The sequence below is a fragment of the Drosophila simulans genome, chromosome X (assembly GCF_016746395.2).
Source record: "Drosophila simulans strain w501 chromosome X, Prin_Dsim_3.1, whole genome shotgun sequence".
Lineage (NCBI taxonomy): Eukaryota > Metazoa > Arthropoda > Insecta > Diptera > Drosophilidae > Drosophila > Drosophila simulans.
In genome coordinates, this window is record NC_052525.2 from 5182526 (window position 1) to 5205049 (window position 22524).

Sequence of the window (22524 nt, forward strand, 5' to 3'; positions counted from 1 at the left end):
GTGGTTGTTGTTGCCGTTGTCATCATCATTTTCATTAATGGTAAACCAATCATTTTTCAATTATATTCGCCGCTGGATACAAATTGTCTGATTTGCGTGTGCCAAACCAAAGTTGAATCGTGGCAGGCGCCATGTCACGCCCACCGCTGGAGACCCCCAACGCCCACTCCCCACCCCCACCCCTCCCACACCAACCATGTTATTTGTTGTTTTGGCGCACACCTCACGCACCCAACCACCCACTCACCACCCACAGGAAACCCCACAAATCGCCTGTGTCTGTACCCTGTAGATACAATATCTCTTAGCTGCGTTCTAGAATTGCGCACAATTTTTGTCTTTCACATTATTAAATATTTTATTCTAATGTAAGTCACCTTGAATAATTATTCGAATATAGAGTGTTAATATGCCCTGCAAACGAGCTGCAGCGCAGTCCGTGTTCGCCTATGCCCAGTGCCTCTAGTAATTTTTTTTGTGAATTTATTTTGCATTGCGTCAAACCAATTGGAGTGTCATCGGCAGAAGGAATCGCCGCGTGGCGCCACGCCCCCCCGAATTGCAACAGTTGATAAAGTGCACAACTTGTGCGGGTTAAGTTGCGCCATGGCCATATAAATAGTCTGGATCATGCTGCGCAGCCCCACAAGTCCATGTCCACGTCCATTATGCGACCATAATTCGCCGACAATTCCTCAATTACGTGGAAAGGTGGCAAGCTGGTAAACTGGTAAGTTGTTAAGTTGGCAAGTTGATAAGTCGGGGGATGACGTGGCTCATTGCCCCCGTTTTCGCCCGCCCCTGTCGCATTTTACACCCCTCGGGAGCGCTGAACAGGGCATGGGCATGTTTTCAATCTATAAAATTAATTTTCTCAAAACCTCGAGCTCGGCAAGTGTTTTTTGTTTGCCGGTCGCCAGTCGCCAGTCCCCAGGGGCACACGAAGCTCGAATTGTAAAATATTTTGCCGTTTAAGCCACTTGTTGTTGCAAATTAGCGTGAAACGCGATTAATATTGTCAATTGTGTTTGGATCTCGTTTCAGTTTCATTCTCTTTTTCATTCTCATTGCCGGCTTGGAAAAATGGAAAATTGGAAAATATTCGCTGGCAAAGGAGATGAAAGTGCGGATTAGTGGAAAATGTCATCAGCGGGAGCAAGTCCTTCGGACCAACATCAATCAATGGCAACCAGTTGTGGATTGTGGAATGACCATCAATCAAGGCTTCGCAACGAACCTTCTGAAGGTCCGGGAAAACTATTTGCCCTAATTGCACAGAGCCGCGCCTAATTTTCCGGCCAGGTAGCAACCCTTTTTTTTTGGTAGCTTTTCGACTACTGGACTGCAAACAATGAAAGTGTCAAAACTTCGCTTTGCTTTTCTAACAAATGGACTGAGCGGCGGCAGGAAGGAAATTAGTTGGCTCCTTTCTGAGTTCAGGTGTGGGCATAGCACAGCATAACCAATGTGGAACACTAATTTCGAGTTAGCCAAACAATCTAGATGAAAAGCAAACTGGTTAGCTTCTCGTAGTTCTGATACTGAAATCCATCAGTTCGACACTCTCAATCAAGACATCCCAACCTTTACATCTCCTGGCCTTTCATTTGGCAGGGATTCTCAAGTGGCCAGCAGTACGTTTCGGTGCGTGGAAATTAAGTATAACTCATTATCGCAATCAAGAAACCCAGAAATCCTTTGCCAGCCAGAGCAACAACATCATTGTTTGCTCTGCCAGATGAAATCGGATTTGTTGTTGCCTGTTGCACACCAATTTTCTACTCAAAACTTATGACAGCCAATTCGAGAGAACGAACGAAAATTATACAGACACTCGATCGCAAGGGGGCCCAGTTGCAGGCCATGACTGTTCAGTTTCTCAGCATACAAGTACGAGATATATACATATACATACATATATTTGTACATATGTAGACACGGAGCTGTGGCATATGCAACGTCGTCTTCATCCTCGTGCTGTGGGGCTTGTTGAAATCAACATCAAACCTTTAATTTGATGATTCTGCAAATAATTCGTAGGAGTCGTTGACGTTTTTTGTTTAACTTTAACCACTCGCTGCCCCGACGGACTAAGTCTGTTAACTTTTCCGCGCAGTCGAGGCGTGAAAATATAATAACACCTTTTTAATTATATTTGTCTTCCCCTTCACTCCCCATTTTTAGTGCCCTTTGTTCGGTCCCCAGACAATGCTGCAAATGAGAAGAAAAAAAAGTGAAAGGCATTTCAGCCGAAGCGCAAATTAACCAAAATTTGCCATAGTTGCGGAATTAGAGTGATCAGGGCAATCTACGATGGTGATTAGTGTGACCAGGCCTCGTGACTCACACCATCGCCGCTCTTTCCACCTGAGTTACGCCGTTTTTTACCCTTTTTTCGCCCGTTTTTTTCGAGTTGAATGCACTGCCGAGTGGCTCAACCTCATATGGCAACTGTTCGTTTATGGATTTCGCCTGTGGGTATTTATAGAGCCGCCAATTACGATTCGTACTGCCTCCCCTTTTTTTGGGGTCTTCGCGGGGAAGTTGCGCACCTTTGGCAACGTGAGATGTTAGAAAAATTATTAAAATATTTACGGCAGGAGTTTGAATATTAAGTATCTTAGATATTTAAGGGGTATTCGTTACCAAACAACTACAAAAAGAAAGCCAGAAATTTGGCTTGGCTAGATATTCCCACCTTACTTAGTGGCAACAAACAGGAAATCCCCGCAAATGAAAACAATTTCCAAATGACTAATTTTCCAAAGTACAAACAGCAGTTTCTTTCTCACACTCACTCTTTCCTCATTTATATAAACATATATATGTACATATATATCTACTTCTCGATGAGTCCAATCGGACTGTAATAACGAGTTTTATGTGTGGGAGCTGGAAATTAGACTGGTTGCCCAATCTGGACGATCGACGATAATGTTTATTGAGTAAATACAAATGCGAGTTAACACATTCCGTTTGAATTGTCATGCGATAATTACGCCTTTCAAAACGCGATAATAGGCCTCATTCAATCGAGGCGATCGAGAGCTCCAACAGATTGCCCTCTTCCTTGGATTTTTATTTGGATTTGGATTTGGATTGGGTTGTTGTTGTTGTGGTTTTTTTTGGGATCCAACTGGTCTACTTAGGTCGATGACAGCTCCAGAAAATCGTTGGACTGCGCCTAATTGTTGTATGAGTTTTGATTTGGTTTCAGCTGGGCAGTTGATGTGGAGAGGTGTTTCAATTATCCCGCACCCGTTTAAGTTGGTGATTCAATTGGGCTCGAGATAAAATCAATTTGTTTCACTTTGTAGGAACTATAACTTGTATAGTTTTAACACACATACCTCACTTATCCATATATGTATGTACTTGCGTAAACTAGAAAATTAGTTACCCAATTAGTTAGTGCCCCATGCAGAAGTGCCAATTAGAAGATCCAGTGGATTCAACTACCGGTTGAATGGGTTGGAAAATCAGGGCTTTTCGGAGGCTGGACAAATGAGCGAGCAGCGTGCTCATTTCGCACTAATAAGTTCGATGATATCTATAATGCGGATGGTAATGGTAATCAGGATGGTAATGGCGATGGTAATGGTGTGTGCGTGCAAGACGAATCATTACCATCCGCCGTTGAAGTGGGAAAACCGGCGAAGGTCACGTTTTCGCGCCGTGGGTGGTGTTCGGTGGGTGGGGCACCGCCCGGAATAAACAACAAACAAAGCGAAAGGGCCCCGCACCAGCCGACACAGAAATAAGTGTAATTGCGACAATGTGGCTGCACTTACACGTGTCATCGCAGCCTCATCATCCGCTGTCCATCCGAAATCGCGGGAACTTGCTACGCACTTGCTCTCAGGATTTGAGGACCCACCCCTTGGTCCTCCCAAGGGAATCCGGACATTCGCCAGGAACTTCGGACTAACCACAATGGCACACTGTTGCCATTGACTTTAGGGCAAGGGTGTGGACAGCCCAGCAAACAGCAAACCAAAGAAAAAAGAAATACAAACCCTCAGAAGGACACAAACACAAACCCTGTGCAGTTATCCTGGGATTACCAGCCGTTTATCATTTGTTTGCTGGCGTAGTATGAGTACTAATTGATTGGCGCGCGTACTTTCACTAATTTTACACAAATATGAATATTTAATGCTAAGCAGCAGAAACCCCTTTAATAGGTCACTCTTTCGCTGCCTTCGCCACCCACTTGCTGGCTGCGTTTCCGTTGCATTTTCCTGGAAACCTCGAGTGTGGAAAATTAAAATCCACTCACCCCTCCTCCCTTTCGAGGGCCACAAGAAATAAAGAAGAAATAATATAAAAAATATATATAAAAAGAAGAAAAAAAATACCGGGCATACGCACACACGATGTCAGGGTTGACATGAGCTCGAAGGTAACACAATACTCCAGGCAGCAACTACTTAAAATGCAATTATATGCATTATTATTCGGCTGCTGGGCGAGTATTTTTGTACACGAATACGCGGAATATGCCGATGGTCTGGGGGAGAATCGCTGGAGAAAAAATGGAAGACGACGAGTATTTAAATGCCCACCTCAGCTACTAATTATTACCAGGAAAAACTCTTGAAATTGACGTTTCATTTTGTGCGGCGGGGCACGTCAACACCCCGCCGGCCGTCGAGGGTTAAGGGGCCACGGGCATCGCGATCCAAGATCCAATGCACCAACTCACCAACTCATCTCCAGACCGCCTGTTTTCACTCAAGACAGCCAAACCAATCCGGACCAGAATCCAGAATCCAGGGAATCGAGAACTGGGTACTCGGCCGATCGTCGTGATTATGCACATCGAACTGCAGGCAACAGATTAAGGCACTCCAGAAATTATGAAAAAATAATATTTTTCTTGGAACTGATACCATTTTAAACGAATTGGTACTCGGCACAGAGTCAACAAAATGAAGATCATGAGAAAGAGGCGAGAATCGCCAGCGAAGACAGGAGAACGGGGACTGAAGAATGAAGAACGAAGAATGCAGCCAAATGAGAGCTGAGGTAGGTAATCAGAGCTGCCGAGACAGATTTTTAAAGCCAGTTTAGGATTTTTAAATTCTATTCTATATAAAAGTTTTCTTGGATTATGCAAAAACTAATTTAAGCACATATGTGGTTTCACAGAAAGCTAAGAAATTTAAGTTTAGCTATTTAAGAACCAGTAGCTCTTATTGATATACATTTGCTGTAGATTTGGCTACTCTTGTTGATCTTTCGCCAGATCTGGTTGGGCATCTCGATCGCCAGCAACGCGGACGGTACTGCGTCAAGTGGCAGCAACGGCCAGTCGACCTGTCTGCCACAAGTCTGCCGAGTTGCCAGCACTTTGGGCCCCACTTTTTCGGGTTCCCAGGCTTCAAGACTGTATGTGTGTGTGTGCCAATCGGAGGACTGTGGCTACTCCAATGACTCCACAATCCACAAGGTTGCGACCCGACTCGCATTCGCATCCATTTCCATTCGGCGGCCCTCTCTATTCAGACATTCTTCACTTGGAAGCGTCGACACTTCAGTAAATTAGTTTCGTAGAACTTCCAAGACATGCCCACACTAAGCGGACTTTCCATCGAACACTTGGAGAAAAATCGAGGCTAGAATGTGCTGGCAATTATGCATGGTTGCTCGATCCGAAAACCGTCAGCTGGCATCCGAACGACTATAGGTTCGTTCCAATAAGGCGGCAAAAACCCATCAAGGGCTTTCAAAGTCAACTCAAAAAGCGAATGTATAATTCCGCCTCGAAATTCTTGCGGGGTTGGAAATTTATTCACACAGAAACGTGTAATTACCCAGACACAAAACACAGCAGAATCAGCAATGCACACACACACACACTCGCACACATACCAGCACACTCAGACACTCACTAACACAAGGCCAAACACTTACGCACACACACACACATACCTCGAAAATTGGCAGCACAAAAAGTTCACTTCAAGTTCGTCTCTCTTCGCTGCGAGCGAGGAAAAGTTGAGGCAAAGTTCGGGGCGAGGGCGCAAGAGGCGGGGGTGAAAGCCTGGAAAAAGTGGGCGGTGGAATAGGGGTGGGCGTGGCAGTCGGAGCTGCTGCTACTGGCATGGAAAATTAACAATTTTTCAATTAAAATCAATACGGAGTGTGTACTTGTAGCCGTAGTTTCCTTTTTCGCCGGGCAGGGTTAAGGTGGGCATTGTGGGGTTAAGGGGCGCAGAAGTGGGCGTGGCTCTGCTGTCAGGGTAATCTGCATGTGTGCCTGTGTGTGTGTGTGTGCACTTCATGAAAATAGCTTAAGTGCCTGAAAATATGCAACGCATTCGACGAGCCAACTTTGCATATGTGTGTGTGTGTGCTTGTGCGTGTGTGGAAGATAGAAGCTTCACATGTGTGGGTGTGCGCTTGTAAGGATGTAGGTTTATGTTTGTTTATGTATGTGATGTTAGTTTTTCGGGCGCCGCTGCTGTCATCACGCTAGAGTAAAATTCTAAAGCTTTTTCGGTTCAAATAGTGCTGTTAGTTTCAATGACACACTCACTGTCTGTGTGAGTTCGTTGCACTGGAAAAATACCAGGAGGTGTAAGTTTTTAATTCGACAGATAGTTTCCTCTTCACTTCATATTTTTCGACGCGTTAGTTGGTGATTTCCTAATTTATTTTTTAGAAAATGCCATATTTTCTCTCTGTGTGTGTGACTTCCCTCATCATTCTTGTACTTGTGCATCGTTTTGCGGTTGTTTCGGTCTTCCCTAGTATTTTTTGGCCGTCTAACTGTTAAGTCCTTGCCCCCTGCACACACGCACACATACTCACTCACACGCACACACACTGGGGATGGGGATGGGGTTGTGGAGAGAGTGAGAGCGAGAGGAACAGACAAGGATAGACTCCATTTGTGGGCACCGCAAACAACGTTAAATGCAAATTTACGCTCCTGCCACTCCTGCCACAAACTGGTGTACAACTAGCGTGGCGCCCACACCTCCTTCTGGGTTTCCCTCCCCTTCCCCACCACCATGCCCCTCTCCTTGGATTTTCCACCCATTTTCCCAGCTGTGCACACAAAATGGCCGTGCTTTGGCGCCATTGCTTCACTCCAGTTGTCCTTCGCTCCTGACTCCTTGTTGTTCTTGTTGACTATTGCCGTTATTGCCAAGTTGGAGAGAGACGGAAAACCCCAAAGTGGTGTGGCCAGAGGCGGGGAGGCGGGGGGTCGGAGCGCTCCAGTGGCCAGAATTGAAGTGTTAGTAGTAATGCTACTAATTGGACTCGCTTTTAGCAACGCTTCATGTGCCCCCAAGCAATCTCGATCCTGAGGACCCAATCCCAATCCCAAAGCCAAAGCCGAAGCTCCTTCAAAGTGCTCTACATATATACATACATACATACATGCACAGTTCTAGTGTGCGTGTTGGTGTGGGTGGGTGTCCTTCTCGAAAGTCTATAATTGGAAAATTTTACACACTCGAACATCAATTTCAACAGCAGCATGCAGCATGCCAGTTGAAATGTTGAAATGCCAGTCGATATGCGGATAATGGGACGGGGGCATCAGTGGGTTAATTACGTGCCAGCGATATATTTTAATTGGCAGCGATCATAATAATTTCGTTTGCACATTCTCTATTATTAGTACGATTTAATTTAGATGTTGACAATGGCACTTTTTAAATTTTCATTCACTTTTAACACTTTCTGTCCTTGAAATACACTTGTTTTCTGAGAAGCCAGAACGATGGCTTTTCGCTAATATTTAATGGCCCGGAAGCCCGAAGAGTCTGCCATTAGCAATCCGACCGATTTTCAACCCATCCGTTCGACGATCCCGAACTTAAAGCAATTGAGTGAGCGAGGTGAGTGGTTAAAAAAGGGCAAATTCGCCAAGAAATCGCGCCATAATTACTCTTTTTTTGTGTGCTAATTAAACACACACACACACACGCATACACTCATAGTCCTTTTGGGGTTTGCCTTTTAAGGGTGGCAATTTGGCTCAACTGAAGCTCACTCGATGCACGCACACATACAGACAGTGTGCCCATCTCGCTCGCTCGCTCGCGCAGGCTGGGGACTTAGAACAATAACGGCCATTAAAATGCTTAATTATAAATTCGCAAACGTTGCTGAAAATTTCTACGTTTTTTCCCCACACCACGCTGCCAGCCGTCTCCCTCACACCCAATCGCCGTCTCGCTTGCCCAGCGTGAAGCGGACGTTAAATGATTTCCGGATTTTGCGTTGTTCGCAAAGCTGTGCACACTTCTATCCATGCACTTATCACAATGGAGTTGTGACTAGTCTTACACTTAACTATTAAGCAACAAAATGTAAACTATCGAAATACTATCGATTGCTATACAGCAAGATCGATCGATAATCTTGTACACCAGTGGCTTATGGGCTTTGAAGCAGGCCAACTATACCCTTGGGTATATGTAGAGTAAAGAAGTGGAGAACCCCCGTCGGAGGAGCTGCACTTGAGATTCCCCTTCCGATTGCCGTGATGACGCTGCACACACAGAAACTGAAGGAGGTGTGAAAAATCAGGGCGGAGACATCCAAACAAGCGTATGAGCAAGAAGCATATTTTGAAAAGACAAAAGGAAATGCAAATTGCTTGGCCGCCTTTCTGTTTTGCCAACAGCAAACACCTACGCGGCGGATGTAATTAGTTTGTTAATTCATTAGGGGAATAATGGAGTGGAAGGACTGTATTATCGGACGCGAGACAATGCCCGCATATCGGATTACCTGGGCAAGCGATGCCGATGCTGACTCACCTGTATGCGATCCTCGGGCAGCTCCGTCTTCAGCGACAGCATTTCGCGGGCATAGACATCGGGATAATGGGCTTCCTTGAAGGCCTCCTCCAGTTTCTCCAGTTGGTAGCTGGTGAATATGGTGCGGCTGTGTCGTCGCTTCTTTTTCTTCTTTTTGCTGTTCGGTCCAACTCCGAAGCCATTCAAGCCCTCCATGCCGAAGTCCTTGGGCGCCAGCGATCCTGCAATGAGTCGTTGAATAAGAATTCGTTTTTTCACTTTCCCCAAAACAATCTGCTCTTCGGTCTTATTTTTGGAAAATCTTAATATACTCTTGTCAAATTAGTTGACGAGAATCCCACGACCCGATGCCGGAAAACATGTGGCGCTGAAGCGCGACTTGAAGTGGTTTTAGTGGTTTGTTATTTTAATATTTAATAATTGTATCTAGTTTCCCACTTGTCTGCTGGTTATCTGATTTTTTGTTTCTTTTTTGGGGGGTTGTCACACACATCATCTTTTGTTCCAAGGAAAATCCCACTTGAGAAGGCTGCGAAAAGCGGGGTGAAAAGTGAAAGCGTCGAAGGAGGACACTGACACTGGCTGGGGATCCCTATTCGGATTGGGATCGAAGGAAGGAGCTGACAGCCGCTGACAGGCGCGATTTGAGTTTTCGATGAGTGGCAGTGGCAGTGGAGTTTTTGCACAGTGGAAAAAAAGATGTGGACTTAAATACCGCAGTTAAGTATCCGAATTGTATTATATGTATTTACCAAGCGGTAAAATCAATGTATAACCATCGATTTTATAATGCACACAAAGTTGAGCGACCTGCCGCTGAGTTGAGGACGCTGACGAGTCTGAGGATTGAGGATGAGCCGATGTCTGGGTATCGAAGCCACTTGGCGCGGATTGAGAAACCGAGTGCTTCGAGGGCTGCCAAGCAGCCTTGTTTTGGCCAAATCGAACTTGGAGCCCGAAGCACCCGGAAAACATAAATGCACAGTGACTCGGTGATCGAGTGGTCTGGACCACTCCGCGGTTTGGAAAGTATGGAAAAGTATGGAAAACAAAACACACACGACCAGCGGCGCATTCGTGCAGCCAGCAAAAGGAGAAGAAAAACAAAAAAAGCAGGGAAAAAAACATTTCGCATTGAAATTCGATATGAAGAATGAAGTAGAAGCAGACTGTTGTGGCGGCTGACGAGTTGTTCAAGTGAAGCCTCATCCTCATCCTCATACCCATTCCCATACCCATACCCATCCCATTCCCATTCTCATTCCCATCCCCATTAACATTCCACTTCCCGCCCGTTTTTCCCACTAAATGTGCGTGAAAAATATCTGCGGTGCTGCTGGTGAAAATGCGTGTAATGAATGCTGAAAATTGCATCTTGAATTACCGCGCAAAAATGCAATTCACTAGAAGAATTCAAGGTGTGTTGAGGGAAATTTAATTGTTGTGGCCGTTTGGGCAAGGAAATCGATTCGAGGGCACTCGCAATTAATGGGTGTGTGTTTCACGGTCAGTTTTTAATTGATCAGCAGCACCTGCTCGTCAATAAACATAATTAAAAAATTTTTAAATTACTGGATAATTAGCCTTAATAATTCTATATATATTCTATATATTCTATGTCGGAAATCAGTTAATTTGGAAGCGCACAAAAGTAGGCAACGTCGAATTTCTTGCTCGCTTTTAATGAGCTCATGTACACACACACACACACACACACACGCGCACGCACGCTCTGACTGGAAAACCCCGCATGCCGACATGCACACACACACATGCATCACAACATATTAGCAATTAAAATTTTCTTAGTTAATTACTTTAAGCAGACGACGACGAAGGATGAAGGACGAAAGGATGTCGGCGACGTCAGCTGGGAAAAATGCCAGAGCAAAAAAATGTCGCCATCCAAATGAAAGGCGACAACATTCTTCCATCTCTCTCGCTACCGCTGGGCTTTTTCTCGCCCTCTCTCTCTCGCCCACTCGCCTGCCCGCACAAAGAAAGTCGCGCCTTCTCTTTCTTGCGTGGCAAGTGAGTTTTATGAAATTTATGCGCATTTCACTAGAAAATTTAATTAGGAAATCTAATTTGCTCAAAAGCGCATAAAAAATGTTGTCGCTTCTAAAGGAGGTGGGGGAGGTGTGGTGACTTTCGTCCCCAATCCCGCCGAAATTTCACCATCTCTATCGCCATTTCCCTTTCCGTTCCATTCCACGTTGTTCCACTGACTTGTTCATTTTGTAAGCTGCCTTCTGCTTGTTGGCTAGCTACAGTTACTGGAAGAAAAGTGTGCCCATTTTCATTAGAACTACGATTTTTCACATGCCATCTCGATTTTCTTGATTATTAAAAAAGGTGAAATGGATATTAAGTAGATAATCGTAATGAAATTATAACTTTCGTAATCGTAATGCTTTTAGTGACATCGAAACCCTGCCGGAAAAGTGCCCATTATTGTTTCCGGTGTGGCTTTTCCTTTGCACCCGCCCTGCTCCTGCTTCTTCCGCCCAATTCCGCCCACTTTCCCGCGCACTTTCCCCATTTCCGCGCCATGCATCAAGTAACCAACAAAATGACTAATTCCTCGTCGCTGTGTTGGTGCGCAGCGGTTGCGTGTGTGTGCCGCATGTGTGTGTCGCATAAACAGTTGCATGGCAAAATACGCTAATAAAGTGGCTGAGTTGTTGGCAACGCGGCAGCGGCGCAGCTGCGCAGTCGACGGCGGCAGAGGCGGTGGCAGAGGCAGCGGCGACGACGTCATCGTTGAAGGGGCATTTCGCAATTCGCAATTTGCATTAGCACCCAAAGTGGCTGCGTTTTTGTGCATGTGTGTGTGTGCATTTGTGTGGCAGTGTGAGTGTGGGTGTCCTGTGAACTGCCATTCGGATATTCGCTTATTTTCGTACGCTTTTTTCGTACTAATTAGAAATGAAATTGAATTATTTGCTTGAGGAATCAAACATAAGCCACAAACGTTAAAAATCAGAAAGAGGCTACGGTGAGTGGACCAGTAAATGCTCCAATTAACAGCTTTGATAACCTGCTTTTTGATGCCGTCGGGTTAATTTCCAGCTGCCTCTGCGCATAGAAAGTCCCTTGATCTTCATCATCAGCGTAATCATTATCATTACATTTATTAAACAGGTAACACAAATGTCTTCTAATTAGATCACATAACATGTAATGCTAGCAAATACAACCCATTATCATTGTACATTCGCATGAGTTCACTTCTAATTGCTTTCCCCTTATTTCAGTTTGATTTTCCAAGAATATCGCATTACCAAAGAGCTGAATTGTAGGCCAAATAATGCAAATAGTAACTCGATTAACCCACATCTAAGTTTTCACATCCGCTGAATTTCCTGCACTTCGTTAACGCGCCAAGATTTCTTTAGCCAGCAAAAATAAAAAAGTGAAAGAGCGAAAAGTTTTTAGTGGCAGTGTGGTTGCTGCTGTTGTAACTACTGTTTTTCCATATTCTTGTTACTGTTTATTGTTGTTGCTGCTGCTGGCGGCGGAGGAAAAGCGCTTAAAGTTCGTTGGCGAAGCGGAAAGGAAAGGAAAGGTGGGCCAAAGTGTGCCCAAAAACGAGTAAAGGGTTAAGAGGCTGTGCCGTCAACTTGGCTATTTGTAAGCCAATTTTTATACTAATTTTACAGAGCATATCTGATTTTTAGTTTTACTTTATAGTTAAATAAATATTTTGCAGAAATATAATTAAGTTATTTAGAAACTAGTTATACAAATACGCAGATGCATAATTTAGGATACTTTTACACCTGTTTTCGGTTACTTTATCCAAAACGGCCAACACTGTGAAAAATGGGGCCAGCACAGAGGTGCTGCTGGCAGCAGCAGTCACGTTAACCAACTTTGACACAAAGCTGGCTAAAACGGGGGGTAACTACCGTCAGTTCGCCTGCCTTTAAATGGGTGGGATTGAGGATGCCCAGTGGGTGGATTTTCCCACTGCTGGGCGAAACAATGCAGTGCCGAAGAAGCCAGCAGTCACTCGACAAGCAAGGAATCTAATTAACAATTTTCCATTGAGTGCGCAAATTACGAAGAACAGGCACAGAAAGCGGGGGCATACGGCAGGCCGACGGCAACGAGAGAGAGACGGCACTTGCCGGGCAGAAAGAGATGACACCAAGGGTCGCAGAGGGGCGGAGGGAGCAGAGGCACGCAGACAGGAGCAATTAGACGGCCACGAATGCCGGACAATGTCAGAGCGAGTTTTCGGAGTAAATGCCGGACAAAGTCCGTTTGCTCAAATTTGCATAGGAAATGTATGGAGAATATAGATATATAAGATATATATAAGCAAATAATTAAGTAGTATTATTGGAAAAGTATCGAAATCAACTGGAATATCGCGCGGCATAAAGTTATTCAGGTTACAACCTGTCTCGTACAACTGACTAGCTGTTTTCCGGTGTTGCAGATATCTTCATCGATCCTGTGACTAATTCACTTTGTTCACCGGCTGAGTCTTAACCCTTTGACAAACCAACCCAACCCAAACCAACAGAAGCCACCTTCATGTACATGTGTTAGCCCATCTTGCGCGTTTTATCACCCTGACATATTCACGTATTCAGTCAACTGGTGCGATGTGAATTGCGATTGGTTTCGCTTCACACATGTGTGTCGTGTGTGTGTTGTGTGTGTGCCGTGTGTGTGCGTGTGTGTGTTGGTTTTTTGTTTGTCTTGCGTGTTTCAATTAAGCCGTAGAATTTTCTCGGGGGGCCTTTGCTTTCGACATGGCCAGCAAATAAAACTTAGACACGCTCGAAAGAAAGGATTCTGGGGGTAAGGCAATGCCACGAGGGGGGAAAAAATGCCAATTAAAATCTTAGCCATGACAAGTGCAACACGATGGTGCAACAGCCCCGCTTTCCACTTGCCACTTCCCCACTTCGCCACTTCCCCGCCTCTCCACTTCCCACTTTTCCATCCAAGCTCCCATTTTTCAAGGCAAATTGCCCTACTTGTCAGTCTCTCGGCTTCTTCGCTTCTTCCTTTGGCTTTTGTGTAATCTTGTCTTGCAATCTGCTCGCAGCAAATGGCTCAAAAGTGCCTGCCCCCTCGTCCCCACCCCCCCTGCCGACCGCTTTTCCTCTGGAAGAATGCAGGCGTCGAGTGGAAGACTTAAGCAGGGCACTTCGCCCATAAAAACAGAATGGAAAGAATGCGCGGCCAAGTGGCCAAGTTCGTGTTGCCTGGCCCAGTCAGAGATTAGAGTCTTAGAAGAGCCCACTACACGGCAGCAACATCGTCAGCAGCAGCAAGCAACAGCAGCAGCAGCAGTAGCAACATGCAACAGCAACATCAACTTCAACATCATTCAACTTCAGGAGCAGCAGCAACAGCGACAAAAGGGCAATTAAGTAGGCCCAAGATCTTGGCAAGAAAGAGTTAAGAGCCTCCAAGAAGGGCGTAGGCTAAAACAATCATAGGATGTCTCTTACATTTAAGCCAAGACTCAGACTTCCACTTCAGGTTTTGGCTTAAAAAACAATTTAAGAGCAGTTTAAACTGCATATTGAAAGGATATACATATATTTCCAAAATTTGTTGATCGAATCAATGGTATGATGCTGATGTGCGAACTTTCAGCGACTTGCCATCTATTGGAACCCCTTTTCTAAGGATACCCCTCGAATTCCTGCCCATTCCGCTTGTCCCATCCTTTGAACCAGTTTCCAGATCCTTTCTTATTAGACAAGTTTATGTGTGCGCTTCGCATTTCTTTCGCCTTTTGTTCTGGGATTCCCCCTGCATTTGTATTTGTGTTCGTGTGCGAAAGGGCTAAGGCGGAAAGAGACCGCACGAGTTGGGTGCGAAAGAGAGAGAGAGAGAGTGAGTGAGAGAGAGGGGTGACAGGAGGACAGGACGTGTGAGGTGGCAAGGATGCGAGGAGAGATGTATGCGCGTGCAAATTGCGTATAAAAGCGTATGTTGAAAATATTTATTGCCCGTTACGAATGCAACAAAATGAAAATGGAAATTTCATTATTTGACTTTTGTCTCTCACATGTGTGTGTGTGTGCGTGTGTGTGTGTGTGCGTATGTGTTTTCCTCGTTTTTTCGTTAGCTAAATTGTTTATTTTATTAGCAATTTGGAGAATTTATGTGCGCGACATGTGAAATTTGCGCTTCACCCTTTGCCCTCTGTCCTCTGTTCTCTGCCCTTTGCCCCTGCCCACTGTCCTTGGCCACGCCCCCCAGGCCGCAGGAGCTAAAGGCGGCGGCATCCATGAGTCAAATTGAAGCGCAGGAATGCCCATTAATTAGGACGAAGCGCGAGTCTGACGCCCTCTGTTGGTCAAAAGGATATTCAGCTTTTTTGGAGGGGATTGCGCAAGAAGGATTGCAGTCCGAGGAGTCCAGGATATATGGCCTACCTTTAGGCTCCCCCCGAATTCGATTATACCCGGGTTATAGCAATTAAGCATGTGAACTTACCGGGCAAACAAGTTCCGGCTCCGGCGGCGAAGCTTTTGAGCTGCGGAAATCCTGCAATGAGACACAAAATCACAAGTAAGTATGTAATATAATGCATTTATTTGAATATAAGTAACATGTTTCCCTCGACTTTTAATCAACTTTCTATATCGTTCAAGGCGATATCCTTGAAAGCGAGTACGTACTGTACAGGCAGCAGTCGCGTTGGTATTTTTGCATTTATTAGCCCGACAAGGGCCTGCGAATTAACACTTAAAAAATTGAGAAGCAGAGCACATGGCATTTGCAAATGCACCGAAGAAAAAACTAAGTGAAATCACAAAAATATAGTAAGAAATGCCTTGAATGATAGCACTATTTATTACCTAGCATATACCAAGGCAATCAATTTGAAATCAATATTGAAAATTGAAACCTCAACTTTTGATTGCTCAGAACTGGCTGAATTTTCTCTCTGTGCCGCTGGCACTCACAAATGCAAATCGGCGACCTCGATGTCGAAAACGAGGCAGGCACTCCTTGCAGTCTTAACCCCTATTTGGCCCTGCCAACCCCTCTGGACCCAGCCACCTCCGCACCCCGCACCACCCCGCGTTTGCAGCGAGCGAGTGACATATCAAAGCAAAATCAAATTTGACAGACAACCGCGCTAATTTCTGCTCGATGTTTCATTGTTTCAAGGCGTTCGTCTCGTTCGAGTTCGTTGTGGTTTGGTTTGGCTTTGGCTTTGTTTCGGGGCTCCAGAAGGGGAATCGGAATCGGGATAGGGATAAGGATTGGGATTGGGATGTGGCTGGAGAACTTGGAACTGAAATTGGGACGCTAACTGAATACGTCAATTGTTTTTTACGGTGACGCATTCGCATTCGCAATCGCAATCGAGAACACAATGAGCGCTCGAGACCTCGACATATGCCAACAATAATAACGATGATGGTGATGCTGATGGTGATTATTATGTCGACAATCAAGCCGCATTTATTAGCTCTCTACCAGTTCAGAAATACCAGTTGCCGATGAAATTCGATATTACTGCTCGAAAGAATTGCTGAAACAAAAACGAGGCAGAAATGAAAATATAAAAAAATAAAAAAGAAGTGGGAAACTGCAAGTGACGAAGTATTTATAAACTGATTAACGCTCGACAATAGCTGATATGGGTCGCCAAGCAAACGGCGAACTTGGGGTAAATATGGGAAAAATATGGGAAAATACCAGGGAAGCCAGGCAATTGGAGGGAGCCAACGGCGGACCGCACAAGGCGATCGTGGAGCGTGTGGAGCGTGTGGGTCGTGAGCATCCGCCGCAATCCGCCGGAGGTCATGATGCAAAGTAGCCGATTCGGTGTCCAACTTGGAGTGTATGTATACTCGGGCGTCGTGAGTGAAAATCAAGTGAATTAATTAAAGCGAAAAACGAGCAGTTCCAATAAACAAATGCATTTCTGGCAAATTAAATGCTATCGAAATGCTATCAAATATGAATTTCAAAAAGTTAAAATGAATGCTGTAATACTAATAATTAGCCCAAAAGCAAGTGATCACAGATCGCTTTTTGTGTACCCCAGGTGAATCACTTCGTGGCCACAATTGAAACAATTTCCAGACGAAAAAGTGCTGAGTAGCCACTCCAAATAGCCAGATAGATGGCCATGCCATGAATAATTAGCAGTTGTAGTAGTTTGTTGATTGTTGCCGTGTTCGAGTCGGACTTGCTGCCGTTGGACAGTGAAAGCAACCACATTCCGAGCTCGAATTCGAATTCAAATCGAAATCCAACTTCAGATCCAAATCCAAATCCGTACCGGAATCCCACTTTCGAGCCGCTGAAGAAGCAAAGCGGCCGCCGAGGCAACTCAAGTGCCAAATCGTGTTTATTTGCGTTATAAAATTAGCGCAGTGCAGTGGCGTCCACCCAAGGGGGTCGCGATTGCCCCACAAATCCCCCCAAATTGGCGCCCCTGCAACTCGCTGGCTGTGCAGTCAAAGTGAGTTGAGCTTTTGGGGCACGAATTGCCCGGCTCTGATTGCCATGTGACGGGGCACAAAATCCAGCTTATGAATACATGAATACGAATGCGAATACACTGGGCAACTGGCTTCGAATATGAGTGTGGCTGCTATATACACTCGTATTTTGGTAAATTATCGTGCGACTATGCTTTCATTTCCATGCGGTTTTCATCTGGTTGCTAACTTAAGTATATATTATACTATACTAATATTCACCAGCATAGTTATCGCATTTATTGCGAGTGTAATTTGTGATTATCGTGAATGAATTGCATGGCGTTCCGTTTGAGAAAATTCGAAATTATTGCGGCTAATTCCGTTCGATGTGAATCAACTGGCACCCACACCCACACAATCGCAGGCTCACCCCTTGCACTCACACTCACACTCATTCACACTCACACTCACACTCATTCGCACTCACACTCACACTGGCACGGACAAATTAACCCTTGAGTGGCACTCGGCACTTCGTTCGTCAAGTTGCTTTAATTGACTTTTAAATTCGCAAAAAATCAAAGCGAAAAAGTGTGACAAAGTGCCAAAAACAAGAATGCGAAGGAAATAAGTGGCGTTTGGCGGGGAGGCGGTAAAGTGCAGGCAACAACAACTGAAACAATAACTGCACTCGTGGAACGCTGACGCCGAACATTTTCACACCTCGGACAATGCAGAATGCAGAAGGTGCGGGGCGTCAAGGGGTTAAGCAGCAGGGTGTGGAGCGCTCAAAAAATGTATGCACAAAATGTGAAAGAAAAAAAAAGAAAAAATAACCAAAAAGTGAGAAATACTCAAAAAACGAAGGGCGTTTGTCGACACTTTTCCGAACTTCTCCCACATTCTTCAACCGTTCGCTTTTCTAATTTACGTCAACGCAAAATCAAAGCAAAGTCAAAAGACGACCGCACACAATGTCCGAGGTAGTTTCTACAATTAAGAATATTTTTATCAGCCAAGGAGACACACATGCACATGCACCTATACATATATATGTACATATATAATGGGGCTGGCTATTAGCAAAGTGGCTCAAATATCAAAGGGCGGCACATACGGATATTTGGCTGTTGGATGGAGATGGCCACCGTTCTCGGCAGACTGACAGCCAGCAATTAGCAGTTCTGGAGTCAGTGATTGCAACACTTCCGTTGCCACTGGAAACGATAACTGCATGCAATCAGTGCAATACTGCTGTGCACCCTTATGGGCTAATCAATGATAAGGAAATCGTGATAGTACTGTAACTGCACTTAAACGTAATATCTAGTGAGTAAGCAGTGTCTAACTTTTTTAAGTTAGTTACTTATTATCTGTATACATTTTTGGCATAGCTAAAAAGTGCAAAATACTAAATGGTTAATTTCGAGAGGCGATTAAATTGCCGAAATCTTTGCAGCACAAGTGCACCAATACACGTAAAATGTTGAATCTGTGTGTGTGTGTGCCTGTGTGTGGGGGGGGGGGGGGGGGTGTGCAAACACATCAAAACGACTGTCACAACAAAGCGACGCGCGGAGCCAAAGTGAAAATTGTCAATTAAATGTGTGGCGGCGGGAGGGGCGAAGAAAAAGCGCTTTTCTTATTGTCGTTGGGCAACCAATTTTCCGATTTGGGTTTCCCTTCTGGTAAAAGATCAAAGGCACTTAATGGAAGGCGCCAAGTACTCGGGCTCTGGACAGGAAATCCGTCCGAAATCCGCCAGAAATCCGACCGAGCTCCGACCAAACCTGATGCGATTTTTTAATTGACGAGCTGGCCACGCAAATGGGTATAAAATCAACAACGGATACCCGAAATATTCGTACGACAACATGGGGAGCGAGTTGGAAATATGCAAAATTAAATAGGATGACGCGAATGAAAAGCAGAAAGCAACGCTTAACATAACAGAACGAAGTGCTAAGAAAATAGGGAGTGAACTAATATGCGCGACTATTGCATACCCTAAAAACTAGAAGCTTTTACTAAATTATAAATTTTTAGCAGAGGCAGACCACTTTCTCTTCCATTGCAGGGCAACTACTATTATACCTTAACAAAAGAGCACGACTATTACATACCCTAGAGTATAAACTTTTAGCAGAGGCAACCCATTTTCTCTTCCATCGCAGATCAACTAGCACTGTTTATTGTAATTAAACTAATGAGCACTATTTATATAACCTTTACTAATTGGATATAGTTTAAAATGTAATCCCAGTTTGCTAGTCCATACTACCCTATTTAGCTATTTAGCAGCGCCCAAGTGCTCTTTCCCACATTTATTAAACGCAAATTACGACGAAGCTGTGGAAATGGGCGATAAACGGATAGGAGTATTGTAATTAAAATAACGCAGAAACAGCGAGCCAAAAAGAAAGCCCCGCAACATGCGAAATCAATAAATAAATAATAAAACCCTGAAAATGGGTCCGGAAGTGTAGGGGTAAACAGATATGAAATCAAGAAATCAGATTCGATATACTCGTATGTATATCTACATACATATGTACATACATATGTATGTACATAAGTTGAGTGAGTGCGCAGTGAAATTGGCACAGTGAATCAGTGCAGAGCAATGGAAATCGGTGATGACGATGATATTTCAACGCTAATTAAAATAATAATAACAATAATAACAGCTGCCACTTGAATCTGCAAGATTATCGGAGGGTCTCGCACTTTTCACAGTGAAAGAAATTTGGGTGTTATTAATGGCATCCAAGATATAGTTCACAAATTAATTGAGAAAAATAACAATTTAGAGTGCTTAAGTTATTACTCAACTGCTTACTTCTCACTTACTAAGTAACTACTAACTAACTCCTAGTTTTTTTTTACCGTGTATCAATCCCTGCACGGCTTTTCATGCCTTTCTGTTTATCTGCCTTCACTGTCATCGCTCCGACTTCGGATGATATTGCTACTTGCAAATGAGCTTTGAATCGAGAGACAGCAGGTCGACCCAAGTTCGCTGCTAGTGTGTGGGATTTTCTTGCAGTGTGCGTGTGTCATTGCCTGTGCTGATCGCCAAACAAAGGCGCACCTACAGTGGCACCAAAGCGGCCAAAACCTACTCGAAAAGCATACCAAGCTTATTATATATTAATTCAAATTTCCACTGATTCTTGAATTTTATTTAAACAATATGAAAACTAGCTATTGCAACTATTGTGGAGCCCAGTTTCTGCTATGTTCTAACCAGGGTGCACCACACAAACACTCACACACACACAGTGCAATTAGCAGCTCAACTTGAGTGCTGGTGCTTTGGATTGGAGTGGCTTCGGAGGCGGATTGGCGGATTGCCGGATCGCTGGAGCGGTGGAGCGGTGGATCGGATGCGGGCGGTGTGTCGTTTGCAGTGGGGCCAAAGCTGATTTGGCGGACGATGGACCGCTGATTAATTCCTTTTTTATGCTAACTAAGCGGCACTCCAGACACCGATTCGCCCCACTGTGTGTGCGTGTGCGTGTGAATCGAATGTATCTGTATCTGTATCTGAATCTGAATCTGTATCTATGCATGTGCATGTGCGCCTGTGTTGGTGTGTCTGGCAGGTGACAAAACCAGTTGCGATTGCTAATTGCGTTTAAGCTTTGATTGTCAGTGTAAATGTGCATGGCACACATCGAACAAAAGATTTCTCAAATCGCTATAGCGATGTATATGTTAGCTAAGCCACTTTTCAACTTTCACATGTTTAGTATATGCATAAATTGAATAAAGATCTGTTATTTGCTAACTGCAATTAACTGCAATTTGAGTGGTTCGCTGGCGGGGACAGTGGCTTACCCTGCGCGTGCAGCAGCGGGTGGTGCGGATGGTGGGGGTGGTGGTGCTGCATCGGCGGCGGCGGCGGTGGCCCCCCAACGGCTCCATGTGGGTGGTGCGGGTGGTGGTGTGGGTGGTGCTGGTGCTGATGCTGATGATGGTGGTGCACCGCCGCGGCCAGTTGGTGGGGCATAAAGGCCGCTGCCACCGCCGCATGGGCATTGAAGTAGGCCATTCGCGAGGCTGCCGCCATGGTCATTTGGTGGTGCTCCCTGTACTGATGGTGGTGCGGCTGCTGCTGCTGTTGCGGCTGGTGGTGCTGCTGCTCTTGTTGCTGCTGCTGCGGCTGCTGCTGTGGCTCCGAACCGCTCGTTAAATTGCCTTCGGCCGCATTTGTTGGTGTTGCTGCTGATACGGATGATGTTGCTGCTGCTGCCATTGTGGCATTTGTTGTCTTTGGCGGCGTTGGCGTTTGGCGCTCTTTTGCCACCGTTGCACCGGCAGTTGTCGTCAGATCGGTTGGCGCTTCTGTGGCCGCCGCCACCGCCAAGCCCAGCAGCTCCTGAATGGCAAAGGGCGAGCGCTGCGGCATTTTCGATTGCTAATATTTCGATCTATGTCTAGATATTGCCGTTGTCAAAACAACGCGTTTGAAAACATCATGCAACCCCAATTGAAAAACCAAACCAAAAAAAAAACCAATGGTAAGTTTTGCAATTTTGTAAGACTACGCGATAAATGCGATTTGCGAATGGAGGTTTTGAGATTTTTTTGCGCTGGCACGCGTCGCAGAAAAACACACAACAAATTCGCAATAATTTCCACGTTAAACTGTTGCCTGCGTTAATGTGCACCAGGAGTTTTGTCGTCGCAGTTGCTGTTTCTGTTTGCTGTTGCTGTTGCTGTCGTGCTGTTGCTGCCGTTATGTTGCTGCTGGTGGTTGGCTTTCGACTTGGCTTTGCATTTCGCTTTGGATTTGGCCAAGGAGGCATTCAGCTAACAAACGGTAAACGGCCAGCGGAGCTTTGCTCTTCCGAGGACCTCAAATCGCATGGCAAGCGCAGCAGCAACATCTGCAGCAGCAGCAGCAACACCAACAGCAGCAGCAGCAGCAGCAGTAACGGCGGCAACGGCGGCAAACGCAGCGCGCCGGCAGCACCGCTCGCGTCGACTGCGCTGCCCGGCAACGGTAAATATTCAGGGGCGGTCTCTGTCGCACGCTAGCCGCACTCTTCGCCGCTCAGCGAGTGCGAGCGAGTCAGCAGCATGTGGGCCTTCCCCTCGGCAACATGGCGCATGTGCAACATCCATTCGCCGTGAGAGTGAGGAGAGCAGCAAGCGCCTTCCAAGCACCAGCTAGCCGTGCTCTTCTCGCACACGCGAAACCTTCCAGTCTTCCCGCGAACTTCCAGTTCGAGCCGAAACGCATTAGTGTTGGTGCGCTGCTTGTCGTAGTGTTGGTGCCCGATTGCCACAGTGTGCGGCGCCCATTTTGTGTGAGT

General features: G+C 45.4%; 1 protein-coding gene across 4 annotated transcripts in view; it reads right to left on the reverse strand.

Annotated features, from left to right (window-relative positions):
* Positions 1-22092, reverse strand: part of LOC6725170 (homeobox protein aristaless) — a 30911-nt gene extending 8819 nt beyond the window's left edge. The window contains exons 1-3 of one of the 4 annotated variants that reach the window (XM_016172967.3): positions 21044-22092; positions 15255-15305; positions 8784-9004 (exon numbers count right to left, since the gene is read on the reverse strand). In XM_016172967.3, coding sequence (XP_016038187.1) covers positions 8784-9004; positions 15255-15305; positions 21044-21614 — 843 coding nt within the window. In that variant the 5' untranslated portion in view covers positions 21615-22092. Of the gene's footprint in view, positions 1-8783; positions 9005-15254; positions 15306-15619; positions 16352-21043 lie in introns of those variants that run through there. The other 3 variants (XM_002106159.4, XM_039296792.1, XM_039296791.2) reach the window with 3 other exon arrangements.
* Positions 22093-22524: the final 432 nt, after the last annotated feature.